Here is a 15,078-nt window from a genome sequence, read left to right as displayed (position 1 = left end):
TTGTTTTCTATAGCGATGTAGTAAGATGGTTATAATTTGTATATTTGGACTATGATGCTGGTAGAAGACACTGCATTTCTTGACTTGCTCAGGACAATAAATCCTGATCCTGGTTCTAGATGGAACTGAGCCCTGATGTTACTGAATGATGGAGACGACCGGACCACGGAATGGGCGACTCCTGCTCCCATTTCTTGTTTCCCACGTATGGATGGGTCGGAATTTCCACGAAATGAACCTTATTCCGAGACACAAGTCCATTCCCGTCAACTTGCCGCGGTTCTGTCAACGCAAGTCTCCGTCGTGGCAAGGAAAGCTTTGGGGTCGAACAGTCGCTGCCAGCGGAGGCTGGTGAAAGCAGAAGGCATTAGGACCTGGGATGGCAGGCGCCCCCGCTCATCAGTCAGAGCAGCAGCCCCGTTGGCCAGCTCCCCGCTCTCCAAGCTGCGCTGAGACTCGAGTGATGAGAGTTGGCTCTCAGCGCACGGCCATCAAAGAACACTGCGGAGGACAAGAGACCCTGATCAGTTTCTCGGGAAGTAAGTGCTATTTTCTCCACCCTGGCATGAAACAGAGACATTGAAACGTGCAAACTCAGATCCTTTGGCTTGAACATGATTGTTGATGGGAGCTGGAGGAAGATTGAGACATGAACAGCGGTTCAGGACTTGTTCGTCAATTCCGCAGGAGGAACGAGAAGAACGGGAGAGCTCCACAAACCTGGACCACATCTCTGAAAGGAGAAATGCTCTGGGCCGATGACAAGACCCTTCATTCTCAGCAAGAGTGCCGATTCCCAACTTCACTGGTGAACCAAGCGTCGTCCTGGCTGGAATGAACCATGCACTGGAGTCCCGACCCATGTATCTTCTGGTGACCGTGTGTCGGGGTTCGGGAAACGGAGGAGTGGGGGGGGGGGGGGGGGGGGTGGAGGTTTCCGCAGCTTGTTTGGTGCTGAAAAGTTGGTTGAAATCGTTCAGTGTTTGGGGTGACTGTAGTCTCTCTCTCTTTTTGGTCATGCCCACAGGGAATGAATCCCCGGTCCTAACGAAGCTCGGAGCAAGAGTTAGAAACCATGGAGAATCTAACCCGCTTGATGGAGTTGTTCAACGATTCAATGAAGCAGACGGAGATGGAGAGGATGCCCCGACATCCTTCCGAGTACCAGGTGGTGACAATTCTCCTGGTGCTGTTGATCTGCGGTGTGGGGATAGCCGGTAACGTGATGGTGGTGCTGGTGGTACTGAAGACGAAGCACATGCGAACGCCCACCAACTGCTACCTGGTGAGCCTTGCCATCGCGGACCTGGTTGTCCTCTTGGCGGCTGGCCTGCCCAACATCACCGAGAGCGTGGCGGCCTCTTGGGTCTACGGATACGTGGGGTGCCTCTGCATCACGTACCTCCAGTACTTGGGAATCAACGCGTCCTCTTGCTCCATCACCGCGTTTACTATAGAGCGGTACATCGCAATCTGCCACCCCATCAAAGCTCAGTTCATCTGCACCGTGTCCAGAGCCAAGAAAATCATCTCCTTTGTGTGGGCTTTCACCTCGGTGTACTGCGTGATGTGGTTCTTCTTACTCGACCTCAAGCAGATCGCCCACGCCGATGGCCTTGAGGTGGTCTGTGACTATAAGGTGTCCCGCAACCATTACTTGCCCATCTACTTTCTGGACTTTGCCATCTTCTACGTGGTACCTTTGCTCCTGGCCACCATCCTTTATGGTCTAATCGCTCGGATCCTGTTTCTGAATCCAATTCCCAACACACCCCAGGATACAGCCAATAATTCCATTCACAAAGGGCGGACCCACACCATCAAGATGTCCAGTGGGCGCAGCAAGGGCGCCCAGTCTTCCAGGAAGCAGGTAAACCCTTCCAAACAGTTCGTTGTCTTTGCTGCGATGTTAAGTTTGATCGGTTGGCACCAGATCATCTATTTGCATACATTTCACTCTAAAATAAGGTGACAGAAACTCGATCGGCGCCCCTTTTAAAACGCGAATAAACTAAGTCCAGGCAGTCCCAACTGTCGTGGGAATAGCTCATAATAATATTCCGTATCCTCCGTAAGTGCACTCCATTCATGCCTAGTCGTTCTTGTAGTCGAAGAAGACGCTTGAAACTATAAATGGTGGCGACCTGATCGACAAGTTTTCTTCTCCGAGTGAACTTTCTTTTAATATGGTCGACATTCCCTGAAAATGCCGCACGAGGTTTCGTTCCTGACCATAAACTCTTCGGCAGGTGCCTTTTACTTTCCGACCAGGCAACTGGCACACTTCTAGAAGCGAGGTTGTGGGCCGAACGACATTCCTGCAGGTGGCGGCGGGAGTTCTCTCCACAATCGGCGCCGACTTGCATTTAACATTGCCCGAGATCCCTGTTCTTGGCAGTTCATGTCTCGCCCACATTTTCGAGGGTTTCCTTCTTCAACAGTTTCCTTGCAGTTCATCCTCGCCGATAACACGGCGTTGTTGCCATAAATGGCACACAGCGAAAAGACGCACAATCTCCGCCTTTTGACCCGCTCTGTAGAGCGCAACAAGTCGCTCAAGGCCACTGTTGGATTTCAGTGCCTCTTGTGAACAAGAGGGACAGGGGGCGAAAATTAAAGAGGCAGATCTGCAAAGCTGGAACAGAAGAGAGACTCTGCGAATTAGGCGGCGTTTGTGGATGAAGAAACGGTGAACGTTTCATGTGCCAGACCCGAACGGGTCCAGATTAGCAGGGACATGTGGGGAAGGAACCTGGCCGTTCAATCTTTATCCCTGTAACGTGTCGCCCGTGTTGAATGGTCAATGTCTGATTGACTGGGATAGGTCCAGCAGGTTGGAAATACAAATCAAAAGGGGGGGGGGGGGGGGATAGAATACAAGCAAAAATGATTAAAAATGGAAAGGAAGGGAAGAATTCGTTTAAGTCCTCCGGGCTGCAACGAGGTGTTTCTCCAGGGATGTACTGTACAAGAGACCACAGAGTGGAAAGAATGAGATGAGGAATTAGAGTGGCAAACAAACGGGAGCGTAGATTCTCTCCAAGGCAGAGTAAACTGATCATCCAATCTATAGTGGAACGGGGTGTCCTACTAATGATCTAAAACAAGGTTCAAGTAAACCATTATTTTGTTTTACCAAAGTAGATTATTTACCAAAGGAAGACCATGCAAAGTCTCTTCTTAGTTTCATATTAATACATTTCCATAATTGTACATTTTTATTTCATCCATTGCCACCACTGTGGCACCCTGTCCTGACTCCATTGTTTGAGAGGTTGCCCCCCCCCCCCCCCATCTCAGCCAGTCACTAAAGGACTCTAGTCCAGCCATTCCCAACCTTTGTTGGGCCACAGCCCCCTTAGGACTCTCTTCAAAGTTTATGGGCCCCCTTCCTTGAGAAGCAGTCAAGTTTAGTTGGGTTCTTCCATGCTTCTCACTCACTGACAATAGAAAAAAACATTAAAAACATTTAGGATCTCAAGTCGGTGCTCCCCCCCTAAAATATGCTGTGTGCCCCCCCCCCCAGGGCGTGGGGAGGGGGTGTCTTTGCCCTCATTGAGAATGACTGCTCTAGCCTGTATTGCTTCCCTACAGCACCATCATGCTGGCTATACCCAGCCTCAGTGCATCCCTCAGCATGTAGTCCTGCAGCCTGGAATGTGCCAGGCAGCAGCATTCCTGCACTGACGTCTCCAGGTGCTGAAAGGCTAACAGGTTTTGGGCAGACCATTGATGGACTTCCGGCAGTTCTAGATGACTGATTCTGTATGCATCCCCGATAATAGGCCATTGGGTGCCGGGGTAAACAATGCTCTTCGGTATCTGAAGTCTACCATCCCCTTTACAGTCAAATCTGACTACCTGAAGATTTTGGCGATCTGGTTTGGAGGGGCAGATCACAAAGGTCCATCAGAAATTGGTCTGTGAGTGCGGCACTCCCTCCCAACTGAACCTGGTCGTCATGTGCTTGATGCTTTCGATACCACGGTACATGGTGCATATGTGGCCAATCACCTGCACTTCCGGCTTGGTGGACAGCAGTGCAGAATTCAGATCCATATGGGGATCCAAAATGGAAATGTTTCAGAAGGTTATCTTGTACAAGTTGCCAGGCAATGGGGGCAAAGGTGTATCCAACATGGCCCTCATCCTGATGACCACCTTTGTGTGTGTGGAAATAAAGTACAGGGGCACCAAGTGCTCCTATATGATGAGGTCCTACCTTTTCCAGGTGTTGTGAAGGATTGGTTTGGCACCATTGCCAGGCAATGACCCAGTCAGCTAGACTTTGCCACACCACCTAACCTTCATGGAAATGTTTTTACAGACAAACACCTTTGACCACACATCAGGCAGTGGTCAGCACGGAATATCCTGCAGACACTAAGTGATGAATACTTAATAGACACCGTGGGACAATTCCCAGCACAAACTGTCCATGTCATCTGGTAGAATGTCTCATCTGGCTGGCCGTAAGATGAGCCCGCCCAATCAGATCCTTCTTGCAACTGGAACATCACCCAAAAAATGCACGTTGTCCCTGAGATGACTGCGGTGGAGGGGAGACAGCCACCCACCTCTTTGCAGAATCTAGAATCACTAAGAGTGTGGTGAGAAGGATGCAAGGGTCCTTGTCATAGTTCATTCTCTGAAGCAGCGTGCCAAAGAACTCTCTGATTTAACATTAATTCCAACTAATAATGGGAGAAAATCCAGCTTGCTCAGGCTCTACTATTAGTTTACATATTTACGTGAAGCAAAAGCAATATAAAACATGATATAAAACTTTATATATATAGCAATATAAATGTGGCCTTTACTTTATTCTAGTGTAAAATATTTGTCAGATTATCCATGAAATTTATTATATCGTATAACCCAGATGTGTCATTGTAATCAGGTAAATGTCATATTTAATCTCAGATGTAAATTGACTTATGGTATTCCAGTCAGTGGCACGAAGCTGTTGGCCTCAGCCCAATTAATGAGTGTGAACAAAAGCAATTATGTCCATGCTTGTAATTAATGACAATTATTCAAAGCTATGCAGAATTCAAGATTATGATAGTCTCTTCAAATAGTCTAGTGATTCTTACTGTCAATGTTCAAAGAATAATTATTTATATTTAAAATAATCAGTACCTATGCAGCTCTCCTTTAAAAAGGCATCACTTCTCTTCATTTCAAAAGCAAAACAAAATCTCTTCAGTATTTCTAAATTATTGACTTCCAACAAGGTCTTGAAAACGGGTTAGTGCAGTAGATGATCATATTTGTTTACTAGTGAATGGTTATGTTCACATACACAATTATCATGGTTTTTGAATATTACTTCTCTTGAAATAAATAATTCCATTAGCCTTTCTGATTTTTTTTGTATTGAATATTACATTTTTAATGATTACAGTGTTATAGAGTCCAGACGACCCCAAAAACCAACAGCAATAGTAACACAGGGTTACTTAAACAAAAGTAGTTTTTAATTATAAATGAACAAGAAAACAGAATTAAACTTTAACTTATTACTTAACCTACCTAACCTACTTAATCCCCCTTTTAATACTAAGCGCAGGTGTGTGTAATGTATATTTAAGATTAGAAAAGTTCTTTGAATCACAGACCAATCTCACTGATTGCAGGCAATTCTTGTACTGTGCACAGAAGTTATCATTAACAAAGTTCACCAGTCTTTGGTGCTTAACAGGCAAATGGTTACCACTCAGGAGGGTTCTTGCTGGTTTTCAGAGAGAGAGAGAGATCCCTTTTCCAGGACATCCGCAACTGATTTCTTCTCAATCAGTCTTGCTGACGAAACTTGCCCCCTTCAGGGTTCTCCAGATGATCCTCTTTCTTTCAGGTCACCTTTCACACTGCCAGTCTTCTCCTTTGACCAGGCAGCCTTCCAAAGTTTGCCAGCTTTGTCCTTCTGGAATTGATTTCTGTCTCCTCTCTCTCTGTTTCACACCCTCCCTCTCTGAGAGCAAAACAGTTAAGTGAGTGGAAAGAAAATGGCTGTGAACTATTGATCTAGATCCCAAATTCCCATGTTGAATGTCAAATGACATTTTCAACTTCCTCTAACCAATTATACAACCTGTTCTGTTTATTTGTAGAATTTCTCAGTTTGGATGCCAAGTATTTTATTGCATCACCAAAGCTTTCCAGAGGATGATAAATCACATTAATCTAATCAGAGCATGTTGCCCATTGTTCCTAGTTTTGTTTCCTACCTCCCAGCAAATCACCAACCATTGTCTTAAGGTTACCTCTAATTTATTCACTTTATTTGCTAATATTTGCACAGATCTTATGCAATGCTTTCTCAAAGTTGATATCTACAGCAATAATAAATACTCTACATTCTCCTTTATGTAGGTAATTCAGGTAAAATCAACCTCACAAATCCACTTTGACCAAGTTTGATCAGCTAATACTGAAGTTCTCAGTTAACATTAATCTAATGATATGTACCAGTAATTCTCTTTAAATTGATATTAAACTGAGATCAGCTGGCTTCTTCCTCGATTATTATTGAATAGTGGAGTATTGTTCTCAACTTACAAACATAAATCTATAATCAATGAGAAAGCTGTGAATAAATGAATTTGTACCTTTCTCAGCTATTTTGCTAAAAAACTGAGCTGAAAACTATTGACATGAGCTCTTCATTAATGCAAATATTTTATCCATTTATATTTTTTATTAATTAAAAACATTCAGATCCAACCTTAGAGTGGAACCTAAGTCTACAGATGCTGTGATTGTAGTTAACACACAAAAATGCTGGAGAAACTCAGCAGGTCCCACAGTTTGCATAGGAGGCTAAGATATATAATCAACGTTTCGGCCCTGAGCCCCTCACCAAGGTATAAGCAAAAGCAGGTGCCTGAATAAAAAAATGTGAGGAGAGGAGGGAAAAGGGGCAGGGGAGGAGCGCAGGCCCACAGCCTGGAGGCCATAGGTGGACCTGAATAGGAGGGTTGGAGAGAAAAGCTGCGAATTGATTGGGAGAGGTTAGCAGCTCTGTGAATGCAGAGCTGGAGAAAAGGGGACAGAGGGAGAGGGAAAGCGACTTCTTTGGTTTCCACTAGCAGCCCCCATCTCTCCCTTTCTCCTTCCTCTAGATCTCTATCTCTTTCTTGACCAAGGTCTGTGCAGACTCAATATTTGAGATTTTTATTGTCGTGTAATAAAAATTATGTAAAAATGAAATTGCATTTAGTCTGCCATAAGACAAAGATTCACCATCAGCAAAAATTACCTGGTGTCCCTTACAGTCAGAGAAAGAGAAGCAAAAGAGAGTCCCTTCAGATGCACTGAGTGTCTGTGGATTCACCTCTAGTGCTCCCACAGCTTCTCCAGCTGCACAGACTTCAGTCCAAACCACCGGCAACCCGAGCTCCAGAGTGGCAGAGTTAGTGCATGCTCTTAAATGAATAAGGTACATCTTTTAAACAGTCCTTGGGTGTCAATGCCATCTTAATCATTAATATTAATACAAAAAAACTATACACAAAAGACTATTCACCACTTACAAACATGCTTAATCATAAATGAAGGATGGAAATAAAGCTTGAGGAATAGTGGCAGACTTTAATTTTCTCCCACGCTGCACAACTCAGTAACATCAACATAATGTAAATGGATATCACATCGCTTGAATGGCTTCACATGAAAAATATATGTTAAATTGTGATCTGTTTATATCTGTATCCACATTATTGCAGTGTCCCACTGTCAAGTCCCAACATTGAGATTCCTATTATATATATTTTATATTTACCATATATTTTTGCATATAAATCCATTGGCAGGTAAGTCGATCCTCCTTTGTCAGCCTCATTTTAATGGTTTTAATGTATATCGGATATATAAGTCGACTCCCAATTTTTGGGCTGTCCGGGCTTCCCAGTAACAACCCAAAATTTGTTACAACACCCCAATCGCCAAGTTGTAAATTAAGAAAGCAAAAAAAAACCCTTAGCTTCTGGCTGGGAAGATGCCAAATGGTGCTAGATCCAAGTCTTCAGCCAACCCTGCAGGAGAGGTAACCTTGTTCTCTCAAGTAGGGTTCTCCCGGGGGGGAGCGGGAATCTCAGCCTACTGGGCAGGAGCGGCGATGGTCTACCGGGCAGAAGCGACAATCTCAAGCCCCTGGGTAGGACCGGCTACCTCAGGCTCTACAATTGTAGAATGTCTGGGTGGGTTATAGCGTGCCTGGCAGTGGGGAGGTACTTCCAGGATCAACTTATACACTGAATTGGCATCTAGCAGTTTTTTGAGCTGAATTTAAGGTCTCAAAAAATATATCTGGCCTATAAGTCAACCCTCATTTTTAGAGAGATTTTTCTGAGAGTTTAAAGACTTATCCACCAAAATACATGGTACTTTTCTTCAGAAATGATGTTTGATTCTATTTAATTTAAGAATAGGTTTTATTTTGCAAATCCTGTATATATTTTTACAGACAGTTGACAGCTTACCATAACGACCATTATTAAAATGTGTGGAAATGTAATGTAATGAATGGATTGTCTTAATGTATAAATGTATTCCTTGAAATGGATGACTCTCTGTTGGTGACCATCATAAATGCGGAGAATACATTGCTTTGTTGTGTGTCATTGATTTTCCTTATTTAAAAAAATATTATTGATGTGTAAGATTAGGAAGTTAAAAAAATTGTCAAAATGCTTAAAATATTTCCCTCTGGTCTTCATTTCCATCTAAATCACATCATATTAAAGATATATTCACAATCAGTTGAACCTCCACAATTATTCAAGGCTGTGAATGTTGCCCATATTGCAGATGATAATAAATGCCCAGACAGAATAAATTATGTTGAAGATCAAGAGTTTCTGTGACCACAGTGGTGGTGGATGGTGGTGGGAGTTGGGGGTAGGTGGTAGTAGCATGTTCTTTTGCCACAGAAGAGATGTTAGGTTTGTATATTGCCTCACTGAGCAGTTGGATGATATTCTCAAGGGGGAGGGTAAAGAGCTAGAGGTCATTGTATACAACAGTAAAAACAGCATAAGGCATGAGCTCCTACACAATGAGTATAGATAGATGTTTAGATAAGAGGTTGAAAAGCAGGACCTCAGGAGTAGTGATCTCGGGATTGCTCCTATTACTGTTAGTGCCACGTGTTGGTGAGTTCACAAATAGGAAGATGGGCCCAGATGAACTCATGGCTGAGGAGCTGGTGCAGGGAAAAGGAATTCAGCTTTTTGGATCATTGGGGGAGAGGTGACCTGTTCAAGTGGGATGGGCTGCACTTGAGCCAGAAAAGGACAGGTTCACTAGTGCTCTACTGGCTTGGCAGGAGGTGGGATAGGATCCTATGCAGGACAGAAGCAGGTGAGAGGTTAGAAGAAGCTGGTATGGAGGGTGATGTTTATATGCAGGAAGCAAGGAAAGACTGTTGGTTTAAATGTGCTTATTTTAATTCAAGAGGCTTGTTATGTAAGGCGGATAAACTTAGGGCATGAATAAACTGGGATGTGGTAACAATGACAAAAACCTGGTTAAGAGAGGGACATAAACTAATTCCAGGGTACAGGTGCAGCTGAAAGGACAGAGATGGGGGGGGGGGGGTTAAAGAAGAGGGGGAGGTTTGCATTATTGGTTAAGGTGGATATAAGAGGTCACATTATAGATGGGTCGGCAAGTGAAGTTCTGTTGATGGACCTGAGAATTAGAAAGACATGATCACCTTGTTCTATGGGAATGCACTACAACCACCCCCCCCCTCCAAAAAAAAGGCAATGGGAATTAGAAGAGCAAATATGCCAAGAGATTTCTGCTGTCTGCAAGTCAAATAAAGTTTTTGTAGTAGAGGATTTTAATTTTGCAAATACTGACTGGGTTAGTGATAGAATGAAACGTTTAGACTGAATTAGTCAAATATGTTCAGGAAAGTTTCCTCTAGTAATTTTGTAGAGGGTCCCACAAGGGAATGGGCAATGTTTGATCTAATCTTAGGGAATTAGGAAGAGAAAGTGGATGAGATGTATGTTGTGGGCCTTTGGGGGCCAGTGAGAATTGTTCAATTAGGCTTAAGATCATTGTGGGAAAAGAAAGGGCAGAACATGAGTTAAAATTTGGAATTAGGGCAAGGTTAATTTTGAATGCATAAGACAAGAACTAGCTCAGGTTGTTCATCAGTTAAAGTACCGAGTAGAGAAGCTGGGAGGTCATGTAGTAGTTGTATAAGATGTTGGTGAGGCCCTATTGTTCAGTTTTGGTCACCATGCTGAAGGAAATATATTGTCAAGCTGGAGAGGATGAAGAGACAATGTTGCCTGGATTAGGGGCCCTGAACTATAGGGAAGGTTGAGCAGGCCATTATTCATTGGAGTGCAGGAACATAAGGGGTGATCACATAGAGGTGTATAAAATCATGATGAATTTATCAGGTGAACTCTGAGACTCTTTCATCCTGAGTAAGGGAATTGGTAACCAGAGGAAATAGGTTAAAGGTAAGGAAGGAGAGATTTATTGGAAAACTGAGAGGGCAACCTTTTTTAAACATAGAGTGTGGTGAGTGAATGGAACAGGGTGTAAGAGGAGGAGGCTAAGGCAGGTTCTATTGCAATGTTTTAGAAAAAAAAATGGAAGGATACATGGGAACACTAGGTTTAGTGAGATATGGGCCAGGGTGTGGGTGAGACACATTGGTCAGCGGGGGGGGGGGCAAGGTGGCCTGTTTCCATATTGGAGGACTCTGAGTCTGTGACTATTTTAAAAAAATACATAAATTATAGTTTAAATGGCAGATCAAACTCGATGGGCTGAATTATCGAATTCTGCTGATACCGCCAAGTCTTGTGGTCTTCTTAACTCTAACAAAAAAGCTTGGGTGAATCCCTAATAACAAAAGATTTGAAATAAATTAGCAAATTTGGACAGCACGATACATTAAAGATAACAATGCAATATGAAAAGGCTCTGCAATTTCACAAAGTTGTTGTCTGATGTGAGAAAACACAAGTGCAAACAAAAGACTTGAAAAGTTGTGATTATTTTCATGGGAACAGGGAAGATGTTTCTTCACACTTTTGTTGATAATCTTCAAAAATAATGTTCTTGCTTAATTGAGGGGCAGGTATCAATAATCTCCAAATATTGTAAAAAATAGTTTATTATGAAAGAGGATTTTTGTCTAACATACATATTTTACACATGTATAGTCCAACACTTTTCATTTATTGGTTTTTTTAAATTGTGTCAATTGAAATGTCATAAAATATGTTCAAATCACTTGTAGTTTGAAATATAAATGCAAAACAAGGATGTCATTTTCAATGTTAGTTTAATTAAAAATGTTAATACCAGGAATCATTTTCAAGTTACCGTTGGCAGTGGCTAGAAATTGGAAATAGCTCTTTCTAACACTTCAATTTGTATATGGAAACAGGTAAAGAAGGAGAAATTGGGAATTGTATATGCATTTTTTTTTTAAACTTTAAATTAAACTAAATATCTAAGTTAAATATTGTGTGGGTGTAACTGGAAAGGTTAAAATTAGTTACTCATGCTGAATGTCTTTTGAAGCTAGTGATGAGTCACCTTTATGAAATGGGTATACATTTCTGTACTGATGTTACGAATGTAGTTTCATGATTTTGCCCTGCAATCGATGAAAGAACAGTGAGGTATTTGCAGATCAGATTTGCATGTGGTACAGCAGTAATTTTGAATTAGCATTCCCATCCACTGGTTTGGGAGATGTTATTGAAGACACATGGACAAGCTGTTTGGTTTATTTTTTATCTGGTACACATCGTAACCATGATGCACCAGTACAGAAACTGGATAGTTTGCTGTCATGATATATAGAGCTTGAATACAAGCCAACATATTGCTATTCATCCTTATGCTCCATTTGAGTTTCTCTTCCACTGAAGTGGAATTTTCATTCACCGAGAACAAATCCTTGTCCCACTATGCATCAAAATGGTGATAAAATATGTAGAAGAGTATAATTTCAACACAGTCAGTAAAGTAAATTGTTACCATGCTGTCCAAGAAAAAAAGCTTTCTGTTAGAAGGTCGTAGGTTTGGGTGATGCTTTAAAGAAGCTTGGTCGATTTGTTCCAGTGCACCTTTGTGAAGTACAGTTCAGATCCACGTGGCACCTTCGTCTTAACCATGTTTCTCAGGTCATTTTAAAATAAAGTTTTCTGAATTTTTATTCTGCCCTTTGCCCTGACTGTTATGGGGATAAGGCTGGAAAGGGGTACTGATGGTAGTGATCAGCCATGATCTGTAAAATGGCGGTGCTGGCTCGACGGGCTCCTATTGTCTATTGTCTGCATTATAACCAATGATTAATATTCTAAAAGATCAAAATGTCAGTTGCCCCCTGTGTTTTTGTTAAATAACTAATCATTGTTCGGATCAGACTAATTATTTGTTGCAAACAACGGAACCTGCTGCAATTCATTCAGAAAGGATACATTCCTTATATCTTTTACTTCAGAGTTTCAGTCATGCTCAGTGGGTAGAAATCTCGCTTCTGACTCAGAAGATTATATTTAATTCCATTCTATAATTATGAGCCAAAAGATCCGTAGAATATTAGGATACAATTCTGACACTGTTGTACTTTGGGACATATTGTCTTTCAATGAGAAGTTCAATAAACAACCAGCCAGTCTCTTAGGAGATGCTCGCAAATAATCTACTGACATTATTTGGGGTGGCATCGTTGGTACAGCATTTAGTGCAACACTGTTGCAGCGCCAGCGATCCGGACCAGGATTCGAATCCTGCGCTGTCTCTAAGGAGTTTGTACATTCTCTCTGTGTCTGCGCGGGTTTTCCCCAGGGGCTCCCACCATTTGAAGCGTACCAGGGGTTGTAGGTTAATTGGGTGCAATTGGATGACTCGTGGGCCTGTTACCATCTGTATGTATGCGTGTCTAAATTTCTAAGAAGGTCACGGGATTTCCTCCAGTGTCATGGCCAATACGTGCCCCTCAGTCGCACATTTTCTGCTCATTACTACACATTGCAGATTGTGCGAGCTGATCTGCAGGAAACGGTTTCCATATTTTGCACATTGTAGAAGTGACTGAAATGTTGAAATGTCCCGTTGGGTTCCTTTGGGACTTGCTGGGATAATGAATGATGCTGCCTTAAGTACAAATTCTTACTTCTATTTCTAATAATGATCCAATATTACTATTCCCAATTCTGATGTTTTGGATGGTTCCATCTGAAATCCACCCAATCCAGTCACTCCCTTCATAATGTAGCGATTTGGAATTAATTGACTTGTGCTTTCTCAGTAATTTACAAAATATGATATCAAAATTCTTGAATTAAATCTCTCTACCTTTAGTTTCCTTGAGATTTGCATTAACATTTAAGCATTTGCTTTGAAGCATTAAAAAATGAAAACAGTTGATTTTTTTCCTCTGAGAACAAATGCTCAATGATTTAAAAAATTCATGTGAAATATTTGTGGTTCCTGGATGTTCATTACCAGAGAATCTTCAAAGAAATCTGTTCACCTATTCAAACATGAACACTTTTGCTTTATTTTCTTTCCAGGTCACACAAATGCTGGCTGTGGTGGTTATCCTTTTCGCACTCTTGTGGATGCCCTATCGAACCTTGGTGGTAGTCAACTCTTTGATGAGTGTCCCCTACTTAAACACCTGGTTTCTATTGTTCTGCAGGATGAGTATTTACCTGAACAGTGCCATCAACCCTGTCATTTACAACCTAATGTCTCAGAAATTTCGAGCTGCCTTCAAAAAACTATGTAAATGCAAGCAGGCACAGGCGAAGAAGTCAGCCGCTTATAATGTGCCCGTTTATTACAGTGTGATGAAAGATATGTCACATGAAAGTCCTGATCATGATCTAACAGAACAAGAGGATGTCAATGGATATCCAATGTCCAACAGGGAGATACATTTTAATAATTCTTGTGCTAACAAAACATTGTGTGACTTGAAACAGTAAAGTTCATCACAAAACCAATATGAGAAAACTAAATGCTTATTGGTCTGAATTATGGTTTAATTGATTAATTATGCTCCTGTATTTGCATGCATAATATACTTTCACACAGAACATCACAGCTTGATTTTTATTTAAATGAACAAATATACTTAAGAAAATTATTCCTTTCACTCAGATACATATCATGCTTTAAATTGTAACAAATCAAAATGTTGATCAGGCATTTGAAAGTAAAAGCTGCTTTATTGTAAATCATCGGTATTAATGAAAATAACATGGTTAGCAAAAGTATTAACATATTATAAATCTGGTTACATACTTGATCCAAAAGTAACATGTAGAAACCACTCGCCTCTACAACTGTTAGTTAGTTCTTCCATCATTGCACATGCAAGTTAATTCTGATATAATTAGAAAGTTCTAATTTTATGTTCATAATTATCAGAACATTTTTATTTACTATGTTATTAGAATAAGAGAAGGCACAGATTTGCCCTCAAACTCTGCCATCCTAAACATTCATTAGGGAGGAGGGTGACAGCACCAGTATTACTTCCCTGTGTGATATTAGAAATGCTAAAATTGATCATTTCAGGAAAGTCTATTCAAGTAAATGAATTTTAAAAGATTCTTTCAATCCTTATTTTTTTGGTTAGCTTTATGACAATTCTGACAAAGAGAGCAATTTCTTGAACATCTCTTTGTCTAAATAAATTGTAGTGTTTTCCAATAGTTTAAGTAAAAATGGGAGCAATAATCCAGAAATAAAATGTGATGAACTATAGCTTTAACGTTGACATTTTTTAATGCTGCGTTTCATATTGTGAAGTTTAAAGCAATTATGCTGCTATGTGTAATTTGCTAATATTTATATAAAATCAGCTTCAAATTGATGTTGCAGCTCGGGATATTTACTAGATCCTTAATAGAACACACTGCACCTTCTGTGAATGTTAATGTTAGGAAATATTTATAGATTAATTATTGGGCTTGTTATTTAATATGGACATACCTATAGCAGCACTGTGTACAGAATGCAAGCGGTCATATGGCACCCAACAAAATATTCCTATTTTAAATAGGTTTGTGAATTTGTTTT

At 41.2% G+C, this 15,078-nt stretch overlaps 1 protein-coding gene across 1 annotated transcript; it reads left to right on the top strand.

The window, feature by feature from the left end:
- Positions 1-1,075: 1,075 nt before the first annotated feature.
- LOC138737412 (thyrotropin-releasing hormone receptor-like) lies at positions 1,076-14,087 on the top strand. The gene is made up of 2 exons (XM_069888154.1): positions 1,076-1,870; positions 13,563-14,087. The coding sequence occupies exons 1-2, from the start codon at positions 1,076-1,078 to the stop codon at positions 13,977-13,979; spliced, it is 1,212 nt and encodes a 403-aa protein (XP_069744255.1). The 3' UTR covers positions 13,980-14,087.
- Positions 14,088-15,078: the final 991 nt, after the last annotated feature.

This window comes from Narcine bancroftii, chromosome 6, assembly GCF_036971445.1.
Source record: "Narcine bancroftii isolate sNarBan1 chromosome 6, sNarBan1.hap1, whole genome shotgun sequence".
Taxonomy (NCBI): domain Eukaryota; kingdom Metazoa; phylum Chordata; class Chondrichthyes; order Torpediniformes; family Narcinidae; genus Narcine; species Narcine bancroftii.
Note: the sequence above shows the minus strand (reverse complement) of the source record. Positions and strands in the feature narration are given on the sequence as shown.